This window comes from Polyodon spathula, chromosome 14 (genome assembly GCF_017654505.1).
Source record: "Polyodon spathula isolate WHYD16114869_AA chromosome 14, ASM1765450v1, whole genome shotgun sequence".
Classification (NCBI taxonomy): Eukaryota; Metazoa; Chordata; class Actinopteri; order Acipenseriformes; family Polyodontidae; genus Polyodon; species Polyodon spathula.
This window is the reverse complement of record NC_054547.1, coordinates 34,107,577-34,123,782: the sequence shown is the minus strand read 5'-3', so window position 1 is coordinate 34,123,782 and position 16,206 is coordinate 34,107,577. Positions and strand designations below refer to the sequence as shown.

General features: G+C 35.8%; 2 protein-coding genes across 2 annotated transcripts; both read left to right on the top strand.

Moving 5' to 3' along the window:
- The first annotated feature begins 921 nt into the window (after positions 1-921).
- Positions 922-5,146, top strand: LOC121327045 (extracellular calcium-sensing receptor-like). The gene is made up of 6 exons (XM_041270826.1): positions 922-1,121; positions 1,355-1,649; positions 2,106-2,921; positions 3,218-3,445; positions 3,616-3,739; positions 4,248-5,146. The coding sequence occupies exons 1-6, from the start codon at positions 922-924 to the stop codon at positions 5,144-5,146; spliced, it is 2,562 nt and encodes an 853-aa protein (XP_041126760.1).
- Positions 5,147-7,052: 1,906 nt separating this feature from the next.
- Positions 7,053-16,141, top strand: LOC121326596 (extracellular calcium-sensing receptor-like). The gene is made up of 9 exons (XM_041269927.1): positions 7,053-7,137; positions 8,249-8,315; positions 10,262-10,399; positions 10,801-11,092; positions 11,504-12,328; positions 12,453-12,680; positions 12,897-13,020; positions 13,194-14,096; positions 15,984-16,141. Exons 1-9 carry the CDS (start codon positions 7,053-7,055, stop codon positions 16,139-16,141), a joined length of 2,820 nt encoding a protein of 939 aa, XP_041125861.1.
- Positions 16,142-16,206: the final 65 nt, after the last annotated feature.

Sequence of the window (16,206 nt, the reverse complement as noted above, 5' to 3'; positions counted from 1 at the left end):
ATTATAGACTATTAAGTTCTATACAGTTTATTATTATTATTAAATCTATAAATTATATTTCTGGAGCTATGTTTCAAATTTACTTTTCTGGAATCACCAGTTATTTTTCTTATTTTCTCCCCAATTTGGTAACTCCAATTATTGTTTATTTCAACTTGGCTCACCACTACCACACACCCGCTGACTTGGGAGAGACGAAAAGAGAGACACACGGCCTTCGAAACGTGTGCCATCAGCCCTCCGTTTCTTTTCACTCTGCAGGCCTGCCATGCAACCACCTCAGAGCTATAGCGCCGGAGGACCACACAGCTCTTGGCAACTTTAGAGGCAGGCGCCCAGCCAGTCTACAGGGGTCACTGGTGCACGGTGAGCCGAGGACACCCTGACCAACCTAAGCAAAATAATATATATATATATATATATATTATATATATATATATATATATATATATATATATAATATATCTATGTGTAAATATTTATATATTATATAAAATATTTTTAAATAATTTCTGCTGGTTTTTTAAGCATTTTTTATCATTTCACTGGGCATTTTTTATTACACTACAAAAATATTAAATGATTTCAACCTGTCAGGTTAATTAATTAATATTCATCATATTCACTGTGACAGCTGGTTCTACATTTTCACTTACACAAAAGAAATGTGTTCAGCAGTATTACATAGGAAATGGGAGCATTACCTGTTAGGTTTTCCAAAGTAATTACTTAAGGGACCCTATTCTCAGTGCAACTGTTTAAGTGCTATTCTCCCTTAAGCGCATAAAAAAATAAACATTTGCGAATCAGTGCTTTGGTGGTAATAAGAACCTAACTTCATTTTTATTTAGGCACCCAAGAGACCGAACTACCACTATAAAAACAACAAACTGAGACTGTGAACAGAAGGAATAATTTGAAATGGTATTCCTGAAAGTAGTACTGCTTGCTCTTTTGACAAGGGCACAAGAGCCTATTTGCAGGTTACAAGGAAGACCAGAATTGCCTCTGTTTTCAAAGGATGGAAACATAATAATTGGAGGAATCTTTTCACTCCGTAGCAGCATTGTTCCCAGAACACAGACCTTCACAAACTTTCCGGAAGCTACTACATGCCATGGGTAAGTAAAAAGTATAATAATGGAACTTAATAAAAGTACGGTAAGTAGAAAATGCAAAGCAATTTCTACAATATCATTTCAATACTGTTACACTGTATGTCTACCTTTTTTTAATATATTTTTCTAAAGTTTTCAAGTACAGTTGCATGTACTGTTTTCAATTTGTTTTATCAAAATACACTAAGGCAGATACACAGTTTGACAAATGTCTTGTTCAATGTTTTCTTTCATAGATTAAGTTTGAGAGAATTTCAGTTTTCTCAAACCATGATGTTTGCTATAGAAGAAATAAATAACAGTACAGATATTCTTCCTGGTGTTTCCCTGGGCTATAAGATTTATGATGCTTGTGGTTCTATAACTCTGGCTATAAGAGCAGCAATGGCTTTAATGAATGGGCAGGAAGAAGGTACACCCCTCGACAAATCTTGCACCAAACCATCAACTGCTCTTGCTATTGTAGGGCATTCCAGTTCATCACCATCCATAGGAATTGCAACAACAATTGGAGGTTTCCGTATACCAGTGGTAAGAAATAATTATATTTAATACATATCCAGCACTGTACTCTAGCTTTCTTCTATAGCTTAATGTGTATTATTAGTATGAATAAAGGTAAACTAGACTGAAAAGATCTGTGTAAATGTGGTAGTTGGGTTAAAAGCAGAACCAAATAGTTTAATCTAATACAAAACATTGCACTTAATATTGTCTTGGTTTTTAACTGTAAATAAATAAAGATGTATTAGAGATTTAAAATGTATAGTATTGTAAATCTAGTCTTAAATTTGGAGCAGTGACTCAAACCAACAAAAAGATACCCTGTCCCGCTGTCATGCTTAATTGTTTTTTATAATTCTCTATCCTATATACCATCCATTTTCAAAAGCACTTCTCCTAAAGGCACATTGCCAGGAGAAACATTATTCATTGAAATGCTCATGATTATTTTTTTGATTTTCCTCATCTTTGTCTTCTATACAGATAAGTCATTTTGCTACTTGTGCATGTCTCAGCAACAGGGATGCGTTTCCTACATTTTTCAGAACCATACCAAGTGATTATTATCAAAGCAGAGCCCTGGCACAGCTTGTGAAGCATTTCGGATGGACTTGGGTTGGAACTATTAGAAGTGACAATGATTATGGCAACTCAGGAATGGCTACTTTTGTGAAAGAAGCCAGACAGGAGGGTATTTGCATTGAATACTCAGAAGCATTTTTAAGAACTGACTCAAGAGAGATGATTTTAAGAATTATAGATGTTATTAAAAAGTCCACCTCAAAGGTTATTGTTGCTTTCCTGGCTAAAGGAGAAATGACAGTTTTGTTAGAAGAATTGTTGCTTCAGAATGTTACTGGCATGCAGTGGATAGGCAGTGAATCTTGGATTACTGCCAGCAACTTTGCAACAGGAGAAGGTTATAATGTTCTGCGTGGGGCAATAGGATTTTCAATCAGTAGTGCAGTAATTACAGGTTTGAAGGAATTTTTAGTTAATGTTAATCCATACGATGAGCCTGACAACATTTTTTTGAAGGAGTTTTGGGAAACTGTTTTCAGTTGTACACTGACAACAGAAGACAAGACTGCAAATTTAAATCCATGTACAGGGTCTGAGAATTTAAGAAACGTGAATAACCAGTTCACTGATGTATCTGAGCTAAGAATTTCCAATAATGTATACAAAGCTGTGTATGCTATAGCACATTCACTTCACAATCTTTTTTCATGCAAAAATGGGCAAGGTCCTTTTCCTGATAAAACATGTCCAAACCTTATGAAGATTGAACCATGGCAGGTAGGAGATTACATTTAATTATTTAAGGAATAAGGCAATGCTGGGAAGGTTTAATTTTTAGTTCCGGTCCAGTCAGAAGAGCTGACTGAGCTGACTAATCTTAAAGCTTGTCCAGAACTACATATAACAGGAGGAAGATGTTATTCACATATTCAATTCCTTTAAAGAAAATGTTTATAAAAAAAATAAACCTGTTAGAGGTGCATCTTCGAATCTGAAAAGGAGACTGTCAGTTTTCAGTTTTATTTGTTCATAGTATATTGAGTTAATGCTAAAACTGTATCTATTTTTTTTAGGTACTCCATTATATGAAAACAGTTAATTTCACAACCAAAACTGGGGAGAAGGTATTTTTTGATGATAATGGGGACCCAGCAGCAAAATATGAATTAGTAAACTGGCATCCTAATAAAAATGGCAAAACTGAATTTGTTACAGTTGGCTTCTATGATGCATCTTTACTAGCAGGGAAACAATTTACAATGAATAACATCAGCATTGTTTGGGCAAATGATCAGGACAAAGTAAGGGTTTAAATCACCTTTAAATGTTTAATGATGTTCTGCTTATATACTTTTTGTTATAAAATAGATGACTGTATATGAAGATAAATGAACATGCAAATATCCACTGCTATTGTACTACTCAATCTTTTAAACAGCATTTACTATGTGTTATTTTCCTTGTTTCCAAGGCGCCTAAATCAGTGTGCAGTGAGAGCTGTCCTCCAGGCACTCGGAAGGCTATTCAGAAAGGAAAGCCTGTTTGTTGCTTTGACTGCATTTCATGTGCAGAAGGAGAAATCAGCAATCAGACAGGTAGGTTATAGGAGTAAAGGAGAAATAAAACCCTAACACAGGAGTTAAAGTAAAGTAAGTTGTGATATTCCACATAACAGGATAAGTAAGTTGCGTGATATTCCACATTTTTTTTTTTTTTTTTTTTCTGAGAACAAAACAGAGGAAATGTAAATCACAGCTATTTATTTATTTTCTTACAAGAAACCTTGTGAGGGTGGGGGATATAAAAGCATAACTGATTTCAGCAACTAAGGTGTTAACTTGCTTGCTTATTATTATGATGTGTGTGTATCTGTATGCATAGTGTATGTATGTATTTATGTAAGTATATGTATTATTTATGGATGTATAGCAATTGTTTGGAATTATTTTACTGTTGTATTGTTATTTTATTTAGTAGGATATACTTATGTCTCTCTTTGTATTGTGTTTGCACTATTAAGATGTACCTGTTCTGGCTCTGCAGGCCCAAACTAAACTAAACTAAACTAAATTAAAATAATGTATGTTTGTGTTTTGATTGTAGATTCCAATGATTGCTTGAAGTGCCCTGTGGAATACTGGTCAAACGAGCAGAGAGATGAATGTATCTTAAAGAATGTTGAATTTTTATCATTTGGAGAAATCATGGGAGTAGTGCTGGTGATATGCTCATTGGTTGGAACATGTGTAACCATAGCTATAGCTGTTATTTTCTTTTGTTACAGGGAGACCCCCATTGTTAAAGCTAATAACTCTGAACTCAGTTTCCTTCTTTTGTTTTCTTTAACACTATGTTTCCTTTGTTCACTTACTTTCATTGGCCAGCCCTCTGAGTTGTCCTGCATGTTGCGCCACACTGCCTTTGGGATCACATTTGTCCTGTGCATCTCTTGTGTTCTGGGGAAAACAATGGTTGTGTTAATGGCGTTTAGAGCTACACTTCCTGGTGATAATATTATGAAATGGTTTGGACCCATCCAACAAAGGTTAAGTGTTTTTGCATTCACATTCATTCAGGGATTAATATGCACACTTTGGTTGGCTATATCCCCTCCTTTTCCAAACAAAAACATAAAATCCCACAACGACAGAATCATTTTGGAATGTGAAGTGGGATCTGTTGCAGCTTTTTGTGCTGTGTTAGGGTATATTGGGTTTCTTGCTGCCATGTGCTTTGTGCTTGCCTTTTTGGCTCGTAAGCTGCCAGACAACTTTAATGAAGCTAAATTCATTACATTTAGCATGCTCATATTCTGTGCTGTTTGGATCACTTTCATCCCAGCTTACATCAGTTCACCTGGGAAGTACACTGTTGCTGTAGAAATATTTGCAATTCTAGCTTCCAGTTTTGGTTTGCTTTTCTGTATTTTTGGTCCCAAATGTTATATTATATTATTGAAACCTGAACAGAATACCAAAAAACATTTAATGGGTAAAATGTAATAACAAAAAAACCCCCACTTTGTTCTTACATGATTTTGCATTTTTTGTTTTACTTCGTTGTACTGCTGTTTTGGAATCACATTAACAATCATTGTCTACACAATCAGTGTTTACATGATATGGGAGACGAACTGACAGTAGAAAATAGGTTATGTGTCTGTTTAAAAAGTGTTACTTTAAGTTTTAAAGTCACTCCCCTGCTACGGAGTAAGCTAAACTGCTCAATAACAGTAATTGTATATTACTGGCATTTATTTATATTGCTAGTTCCCAAACATTTTTTGTTAAATTCAGGGAACATACTAAATGGTCTACAGCTATGGCCAAAAGCACACAATTAACTCATTTTGCTTCATAAAGTCGAATGAAAAAAAATTGACATTTTGAAATCTAACATGAAATTAGAAACTATTATGGCTTCCAGTAGAGTTGTGATGTAATTTTCTACCTTCCTTGATTACATGATGTTAAATAAAAGATCTAAATTATGTTCATATGGTTTTTTGTGGTTTTTTTGTGTCTCGATCCTAAAATTCTGCCAAGGGGGGTGGACACACACACACACACACACACACACACCACACACACACACACACACACACATATATATAAAGAAAAACGTTAGTTCATCGCTCCAAGTTATCAGTGAAGTGCGAGAACTGCCAGATTCTATACAGCAAGGATATTGGCACAGCAAAAATCAGCCAAAACCACCATTTCACTTTTAATGTGTAATTCCCAACACTCTTAGGTGAAGTTTAGAAAAAAGGTCAATACCTGTCATACAGTAAGAGAAAAGTCACCAAAGTAAGGTAAAAATTTCCTTCTTTTTCTCCCAACGTATTTTTTGCAGACCCCAGGGTTTTTTAGCCACGGATATGTATATTACAACAAATCTGAGTTTTAAGGAAATAAACTTGTTTTGTCAACATGGAAATATACTAGGAAATACACTTATTGTGATATCCATGTCAATTAAATTACACAATTTATTTCTGTTTTATATAACAGCTTCATTGAAATTTACATCATAACTCATTTGAACTAGGTGAACATTTTCCAATATTGTTTTCTTAATTTTGAATGGCTGAAAATGTACTTAAACTATAATTTAAGGCTATTTTGTCCAACTGTTAGATGTGCAAACAGTATGTAGTGCACATCGATATTATACAAATATCGTCTGGAGTTGAGGCGTATAGTGATTTTTAGCTTACCGGTAACTGCAACTGAACTGCAAGCACAGCCATTTAAGTCTGATATTTTATTTTCTCCACTAGATGCCACCATTTCCTCAATTGCCAAGTCAAAGTTTATGTTTTTGTATGCTGGTATTTCAGAAGATGGTACCAGACTGTACACTGAGCTTGGGTGTGATGTCAGAGGGAAAAGTTCTTTGACTATTGACCGATCTGTGGGAACCAGCACAAGCTATTTTTACCCAATGGAGTTCTGGGTTTAAATATAAAAGTATAATTAACCTTGCAACATAACTTAAGTAATAATTTCTCTGAGATCAATTTCAGACTCACTAGAATGTATGAAGTGCCCAGAGGAGTGCTGGTCTAATGCAAAAAAAGATAAATGCATACCCAAAGAAATTGAATTTCTTTCCTTCAGTGAAGCCTTTGGGATTACGCTAACTACAGTGGCACTGGTGGGACTATGCTTCACCATAGCCACCGCAACAGTCATCATTTACAATAAAAACACACCAATTGTAAAAGCTAACAACACTGAACTGAGCTGTCTGTTACTGTATACTTGGTCCTGCATGCTGTAACACACGTTCTTTGGAACAGCATTTGCTCTTAGCATTTCCTGTGTACTGGCAAAAATAATAGTTGTAGTTACAGCATTTAAAGCTACTCTTCTAAATAGTAATATGACAAAACTATTTGGACCAATGGAGCTGCGAATTACTGTTTGTGCTTTGTGCCTTAAACATGATAAAGAAAAGATAGGATACTCCTTAGTATTAGGCTATATCGGTATGCTGTCTTGTATATGTTTTGTTATGGCATTCTTGGTTAGAAAGCTGTGAGATGACTTTAATGAAGCAAAATATATTACTTTTAGCATGCTAATCTGCACAGTTTGGTTACCCTCCATACCAGCATATGTTAGTTAAATACAGTGGCTGCTCAAATATTGGCAATGTTGTCCTCAACGTTTGGTCTGCTTGTTTGTATGTTTGTTCCTAAGTGTTATATTACCTTGCTTAAACCTGAGAAAAATACAAGGCAATAGATAATGGGGAAAATGCCTTAATTACATCTCAGACTGTCATGACAATTTAGTTTTGGGACATTTTGCCCTTCATTCACTTTAAACTCCTTTGGCATGTATCAACAAATACATTTCACTCATTAATATACATTTAACACCCCCCCCCCCCCCCCCCCCCCAATATATGTATTTGTATGCTTGAAACACTAAATAATGATCTTCTCCAGCTATTAATTATTTTTTCTTTTTTTTTTTGTGAAGTAACACTCCAGTGGACTGTGAACTCATGTTCATGGTAAGCTCCGATCATACAGTAAATCAGATGTGCAACTGAGATATTATTTTAGCAGCTTTTTGACAGCATAAATAAAATATGTCATGCTCCTGCAAATAAATAATACACAACTGTGGCAAGTAATTTAAATTTAGCCCCCATTTAAATGCTGGCCTACCCTAACCTAAGTCCAAGAAATACATGGAATCCTTTCTGCAATTTTTCAAGTGACATTTAAGGCAGTTTCACCATGTGAATAATTCAAGCCACTAATAACAAACAACCTTGATTTGAGAAACTGGTAATTGTACAAGTTGTTTGAAAATTTTGCAGAAAGAAAGCTGCCGGAAAGTTGCCTGGTATGAAATTGCGCTTCTGACAAGAGAAAGGTTTAGTGGGCTACACTTAAGACTTACATTACACAAATCTCTCTGATGCTCTATTTAACAGACAAAGCTCAGCCCTTTGCCTTGATTCAGGATATAAGTATAGCACTTGACAGAAACAACATTAGAATTAAACTTGACTGCCTTCTGTAGATCTAACTATATATTTTAATACAGGATTAATTTGTGAGTGAATTTGTTTAATAAACATAGGGTATAAGCGTGTACGTTTATACCAATTATCTTGGAGTATTTTACCACTGCTGCATTATGTATTGTTGTTGTTTTGTTTATTTTTATTTTAGAATTTAGACAAAGCCATTTGTTACACCGTTAGACAGTAAAATCGTCAGCAACATGGGTTAAAACGGCATAATGTATCTATTGTATGGTTAATATTCTGTAGGTACAGTATAATATAATACTGGGATAAACAAAACTGAACACTGTAAGCAAATAGTCTACTCCAGTAAACATTATTTATTAATGTACTAGTACCTGAAAGACGATGTGGACACACCGGTCTGTAATCAATTTCACACGACTAGCTGAACTGCCAGGCCACACAGAACACTGAAAATTTAAGGCGGTTATGTTCACATCACGTGCCACTGCGCCACGTGACAGCGCCTGTTTTCTGCACATATTTAAAAAATTGAAATTATTAATAAACATTTCAGCATATTATTATTATTATTATTATTAATTATTTACAACTTTAAATCTAAAAGTGCTATGTAATGATTCCATACTGGTAGAACATTGCTTGAATGTTATTGTTAGGTGACCCAGCAGTTACCGGTATTTTGTATCAAGACACCTAAGGTCGAGTGTAGTGTGCCAAAATTAGTACACTTGATGCGTCTAACTAGCGGATTAAGCAGGTTTAGTCCACTTGTTTAGACTAAAATTAGTACACTTTTTAATCCCGATCGCAGTGTGCCAGACGATAACCACAACAGGTGGAACATCAACTAAATCGGACTAAACAAGGTCCTGATTACAGCAGCGTACCAAATCTGACGTGAGATTATCCTGTTCAAGTGGACTAATTTAGTACGCTTGCTCGTCCTACGTTTGTACAGCACATTTTAAAACACAGCGCCATTATTCTCTAAAATGAAGTCGAAAAACTAGTCAAAAGTGAACCCTTTGAAGCATTTGGTTCAGTAAGATTCGCTCGCCGAGTCACAGGAATATCCTTAATAAAAGTGCTAAAGAATTTACTGAAGATCTGCAGGACTTGCTAGACCGCATTTTAGTCCACTTGATGCGGACAGTCACTGGTATGCTGCAATCGACCCATACTTTCAAAAATGATGTTTCCAGATGCACAATTTATCAAGCCCAAACAGTCAAACATGCGGTTTCTGACAAGTTGTAAAGATAATAACAAGAACGCATTAAATGTTTTTAATTAAAATAAAGCAATAAAACGAAACCAGGTACAGATATCAATGAAGCACCCAAAGATCTTTGTTGTTTTTCATGAGAACAGAATGTTGATAATCCTACTTTCTACAAACCGCCCTTCAATTCAAGAGAGCTTTGACGCCATCTTGTGGAGGATCCACACACAAACTATCTTTGATTTGAAATAAATGGGAATAAAAGCAGCCTTTTGAACGTGAAGCTTCATACCAAAAATGACTGTTTCAAATTAAAATTAAAAAAAAAACAAAACAAACAAAGCTAAGTTAAATAAAAAATACAAAATAAAAAACATTTTAAAAACTGTGTAAAAATGTGAAAACAGTTACTTTCCTTTGCACATTGGCTTAAAAAAACAAACAAAAAAAACATTGATAAATCATGGCCCAGTGTTTTGATTAAGGATAATAAAAAACAAACCGTCACGCGTGAAAAGGTGATTAAAAAAAAAAAAAAAAGATTATTATCATAATTATAATTATTTTTTGTTCAATTTTTAATGTAATTCAGGTTAATAGACAGGCAAAGCCACGTTTTACTGTGGATAGTCGTTATTTAAAATAACATAAACATAACAAATAAAATAAATTGCCAAAGGCTACACATTTATGCAAATGTATATAACATCGTGTCCCTTTTGGGATAGTGTAATACCAGGTGTCTGTTTATTTGGAAGCCTATAAAACCCAAACCTTCGCTCATGTTTAGATAGATTCTGAGCATTAAAATGGGTGTTGCTTTTTGGTTCATATTCGTCTATTGTGTTTTGTTGGGAGCTGGGGAACCGCAATGCAGACTTAATGGAAAGTTCACTCCACCAGCTTTATCCCAAGATGGAGATGTTGTTATTGGTGGGATCTTCACTCTTCATTACAAGGGAGCAGTTCCACAGATATCTTACAGCACCGGTCCAAAAAATCCAGGATGCGTGGGGTGAGTGCAAGTTATTTTCACTATTGTTAGGCAAGCCAATATATAATGCTTAAACAGTTAGTCTATATTATATTTGCAAACTGATCCATCAAAACCTAGAAAAGTTGGCATTAAAGCAGTGGTTTGAATGCAAAACTTATTATTATTATTATTATTATTATTATTATTATTATTATTATTATTATTAATTGTAGTATTGTCTGTTATGTAATATGTTGCACATCTCCGATTTGTGATGTGTTTGTTTTTGTAAACAGCATAAAGGGATGAGTCAATTAAAAACACACAGTAAATTTAAGAATATTACCTTTAATCTCTTACCAGTGCTTCATTTATTGTTCACACGATGTCTTTTCCTAATGAAAGCTTATCATTTATCAGTTATTTACCATGTCAAAAAGTTTCAATTTAAGGGCTTTCCGTTGGGCACAAGGAATGATTTTTGCAATAGAAGAAATTAATCGAAATCCAAGCTTGCTTCCTAATGTAACGCTGGGCTACAGGATCCAGGACTCGTGCGCTAACCCTCCAGAGTCTCTCCGAGCAGCTCTAACTCTAGTGAACGGTGAGGATCAAACCACTTCAAACTTCACATGCAAGGAGGGCTCTCCCGTGGTCGCAGTTATTGGCTGCTCGGGGTCAACTCAGTCAATTACAATAGCAAGGCTGCTGGGGTCTTTTGGTATACCACAGGTAAGGCATGTCATGCATATATATATATATATATATATATATATATATATATATATAATGTGTGTGTGTGTGTATATGTGATAAGGTCATTACTAATAATAATATTTGAAGGTTACAGCTGTGTTTTTTAAATCTCAACTAATTATCATTGTATCCCTTGCCTCTGTTTAGCTCATTTACAAAACCTGATCACAAAGTTGTCACGTGTAACCTTGCAACCTGATGTACTGTACAGATCAATGCATGCATATTGTATTTTAAAAGGTGACCTGTTACATAGCAAGTTTTTATTTTGTCAGTTTTGAAGAAAAAACAAAAAACTTTGTCGGCAACGTAAACTTTCAATTTCAACGGGTTGATCATATTCTTTTTTTTTTTTTTACCCACAACAAATATTACTGTTTCCTACAGATAAGTTATTTCTCATCCTGCGCATGCCTCAGCAACAGACATGAATTCCCCACATTTTTCCGAACAATACCTAGTGATTATTTCCAAATAAAAGCTTGGGTGAAAGTTGTGAAGCATTTTGGTTGGACTTGGATGGGAGCTTTTGGTTCAGATGATGCATATGGTCAATTTGGAATCCAATCTTTTTCGAAAGAAGTGAAGGCCATTAATGTCTGCATCGCTTTTGCTGAATACTTTCCAGCAGTTTATACAAAGGATAAAATCATTGAACATGTAGAACTTATTAAAAAAACAAGAGTAAAGGTGATTCTTGTCTTTGCTACCGAGATAGATATTTACATATTGATAAATGAACTCGTGGTGCAGAATGTTACAGGGATTGTGTGGCTGGCCAGTGAAAGTTGGGCCACTGCCGGACTTCTATCAACCAAGGAAAAGTTTGGAACACTCGGGGGCTCATTGGGGCTAGGAATTCGGAGGGCTAATATTAAAGGATTAAAGGACTTCCTTCTCAAGATCCATCCTTCCCAGTATCCAGGAAATGTCTATGTGAAGGAGTTTTGGGAAGAAACATTTCATTGTGCTCTAAAATCTCACGACTCCTTGGATAATACTCAGTCGCTGTACCCAGAGAAGATATGCAGTGGTTTGGAGGATTTAAAAACTGCTCAAAACATTTATACAGATGTCTCACAGTTAAGAATAACATACAACACATACAAAGGGGTTTATGCTATTGCCCACGCTCTAAACAAAATCTTACTCTGTGAAAACGAGAAAGGTAACAAGACATGTCCCGACATAGGAAATATTAAGCCCTGGCAGGTATTTTTCTTTCTTTCTTTCTTTCTTTCTTTCTTTCTTTCTTTCTTTCTTTCTTTCTTTTGAGCAAGTATAGACAATTCTAGTTGATATTATTTTAATTCCAAATGTATTTTCTCTGTTAAAGGTTACACAGAGCTTGAGGGAAGTCAAATTTAAAACACAAACCGGAGAGGAAGTACAGTTTGATGAAAATGGGGACCCATTTCCGGCTTATGATATAATTAATTGGCAATTAGACACAAATGGCAACGTGCAGTACGTGGACATAGGCTACTATGATGGGTCAGCACCCCCAGGACATGAAATTGCAATAAATGAGGGTGCTATAATCTGGAATGGTGGTCAAAAGACAGTAAGGCAACCATTTAAAATACTGTAATTTAGTTATAAATATTGTTAATAGGATTAAATCACAAAAAAAAGAACACTAGTGCCACTTGTTAGTTTTTTGGGGCTCCAAATTGTTCAATATTGCTGCACTGTAAACTAGCGATATTGAAACTTTTAAGGTACATTTTTAACAAATGCAGAATTTAAACAAGGTAACCATATATATAATTATCCTTAGGTTATACGGTCTGTGTGCAGTGAAAGCTGCCCACCAGGGACAAGAAAGGCATCTCGAGAAGGAGAACCTATCTGTTGCTTTGACTGTGTGTCGTGTGCACAAGATGAAATCAGTAACACAACAGGTATGATTGTTACACTATAATTAGGATCTCAAGTGCTCCAGTTTCTAAACACTAAAATAAACCCATGACTAACAAACCCTGTTTATGCAAACTGAGTGTAGATTTGTGAACTCTACTCAGTATTGTTGTATGCCATTAAGTTGAAGTTATCACAGCTTTTATTTTCTTTGTAGATTCAATAGATTGTATACAATGCCCATGGGATTACTGGCCAAACCCAATGAAAAACACCTGCATTCCGAAAGTGATCGAGTTTCTTTCCTTTGGAGAAATCATGGGGATTATACTGTCTGTGCTGGGAGTTTTCGGAGCGTGCCTGACAGTATTTGTTGCTGCTGTTTTCTTTCATTTCAGAAGCACTCCTATTGTACGTGCTAACAATTCTGAAATTAGTTTTCTGCTCTTGTTTGCAATACTTCTCTGTTTCCTGTGTTCCCTCTTGTTTATTGGTGAGCCATCCCCCTGGTCCTGTATGTTTAAACATGCAGCATTTGGTATTACATTTGTTCTTTGCATTTCCTGTGTTTTGGGTAAAACATTAGTGGTACTGATGGCGTTTAAATCGACACTTCCAGGTAACAACATCATGAAGTGGTTTGGTCCCATGCAGCAAAGGTTGAGTATATTTTTCTTTACATTTATTCAAGTATTAATATGTATCTTCTGGCTTATAATTGCACCCCCATTTCCACAAAAGAATGCAAAGCTTTTTAACAGCAGAATTATTTTCGAGTGTGATTTAGGGTCAGTCGTAGCGTTTTGCTGTGTTCTAGGCTATATTGGAATCTTGTCTATCTTGTGCTTCGTTTTAGCATTTCTAGCAAGAAAGCTGCCGGACAATTTTAATGAGGCAAAATACATAACATTTAGTATGTTAATATTCTGTGCTGTGTGGATAACATTCATCCCTGCTTATGTAAGTTCCCCTGGAAAGTACACAGTGGCAGTAGAGATATTTGCCATTCTGTCTTCTAGTTTCGGGGTGCTGATATGCATATTTGCTCCAAAATGTTACATTATATTGCTTAATCCTGAGAAGAATACAAAGAAGCACTTAATGGGGAGGCCCAGCACAGGCAAAGTTTAATTTGTAAGAGTTTCACACTGTATATCAAATCATTGCTCTTTGTACTGTACACATGTTTATTAATGGATTTTGAACGCATTAAATAATACTCTCCTTCTGTTTTTGTATTTGTCATTTTACCAGTAGAGTGTGCTGTTTAATCAGAATGGTTGAGATGTGAGCAGGTTATGTATGAACTGAGGGCAGGGCAAGACAAGTAAATAAAAAAAAAAACAGGTTCTGAGAGAAATGGGGAGGGGGGGGGGGAGTATACAACTGTTACCAGAAAACATTTGTGTTTTGTTATGTCAGAAAATACTCCTTCATCACAGCACCCAGTGATACAAGTATAAGAATTTCAGCCTTGAAGATCTTACTGTATTAGGTTTCTAAGTTTCTTTTCAGGGAAAACAGCATTTTTCAGTAGGATTAAATCAAGTTCCAAAGCAGATATAGTCTCTTTATTTGGTAATCGTTCTTCATTATTTAAAACATATATTTATATTGAAAAGAAATGATAGAACAAAAGGAAATGATGCACCCTCTGCACACAGTGCTTGTGCCTTTAAATATTCAGATGGTTGGAACACTGTCGACAGAATTGTCAATCAAATTTAACAATAAAAGTGAAATCGTCTTCATAATAACATTGTTTTTTAATCTCTGTGGCATCTCTAATTTCTCAGTATGCACAGGATACAAAACAACATCACGCTGGTACATTACGTTTCTCACCATCCTACAGAAAAAAAAAACTGCCTGCTTCCCTTAATCAGGTTTTAAAAGGGCATGCGGTATTCCCTGATGACTCTTAAGAACCAAATATGGGAACTGTAAATGCCGCATTTAAAAACTGTAATTTGACACCCAGGCAGGGTAAGCCAACATTTAGCAAAACAAAACAGCAAGGCACCAGCATATTAACCTGCCCCTCCACAAACTCAACAGTCTAAAATCAACACATTCTCCTCTTACTTCAATGAAGATTACTAATAGGCAGTCTGAACTGAGTGTGTACCATAGAGATGTTTTAACTTTCCTGAAATCTGAAAACGTTTCAGCTTGCCAGAGAACGCTGGCTTATTTCAGGATGATAATACACTCACGCTCTCTATACATAGAAAACAGATTTCCACTAACCTCTCTCTGCCCTCACTATTCCATTACCCAGAAAGCAGAATGTGCTATTCTAATTGTGCATAACGACTCACTCTATATAGAGCAGTCTCATTTCCATAGTTCAAGGGTGGGAAAAGAATGGTTGTCATTCTGCTATTGACTGTCAGTCAAATTTAGTGCTCATTCCCCCAGTGTGTGTGCTAAAGCGTATCTGTGTGTGTTTTGGAGGGACCTGCTTCTACCCAGTTCATGGTGTAAAATCAAAAGAACCTTTCATATAGTAAGTCTGAGCTGCAATAGTACTATATAACGGAGGCCCACATTTCCTATTCCACTAAGTGGTGTATCTCACTACAGGGACCAGTAAAAAAAGCACTTACTTAATTTCTTACAGTAGGTCCCAAAGAAGACTTGTTAAGATCCAGGTGTCAGTAAAGTAATTGCATACCCTTCCCTAGAGAAATGGCTAAACAGGCTGCCGAAAAACAAAGGAACAGGTGGCTCTTCTCAGCACAGAACCTAAACAAAATAAAATTATAAAATATACTGGTTTTCCCCAAATACACTTTTCTTTTTTTTCCAGTTTCTGCTTGCTTGTCTTAAGTTTGAAACTGAAGGGCCATGCTATTTAGAAAGACATTCTATTTAGAAAGACATTTTATTTAGAAAATTCCCCAATGCGTTTCCATCCAAGGTCTACATTGTTTTAATAAACGTTATAATAGATTTAAAGAATTGATTCTGTTAACTGTGATAAACTAGCATATGCACTCTGCAGTTGCTGGGGATCTCGCCTCTGCCAGCTGCTGCAGTCGCCCAGTCACTGTCCTGCACTCCAATGCCCCATCCACTGTGCCTGGGTCCCCTGTCGCTGGGGCTCAGTCTGGGTGGGGGCACCAGACTGTGGACCAAATCTATCTCAAGAAGAGAATATAAAGGTGGACAATGTGGAACTTCAGGGTGGTTGTGTTTTAAGGGGGGGGTAAATAGTTGTGGGGGGG

Coding starts and splice junctions, on each gene's coding strand:
- LOC121327045 (XM_041270826.1), top strand. CDS start 922: ATGGTATTCCTGAAAGTAGTACTGCTTGCTCTTTTGACAAGGGCACAA. Junction 1,122..1,354: donor GAAGCTACTACATGCCATGG/GTAAGTAAAAAG, acceptor TTTCTTTCATAG/ATTAAGTTTGAGAGAATTTC. Junction 3,446..3,615: donor GGGCAAATGATCAGGACAAA/GTAAGGGTTTAA, acceptor CTTGTTTCCAAG/GCGCCTAAATCAGTGTGCAG.
- LOC121326596 (XM_041269927.1), top strand. CDS start 7,053: ATGGAGCTGCGAATTACTGTTTGTGCTTTGTGCCTTAAACATGATAAA. Junction 7,138..8,248: donor CTTAGTATTAGGCTATATCG/GTATGCTGTCTT, acceptor TAATAAACATAG/GGTATAAGCGTGTACGTTTA. Junction 8,316..10,261: donor CTGCTGCATTATGTATTGTT/GTTGTTTTGTTT, acceptor ACCGCAATGCAG/ACTTAATGGAAAGTTCACTC.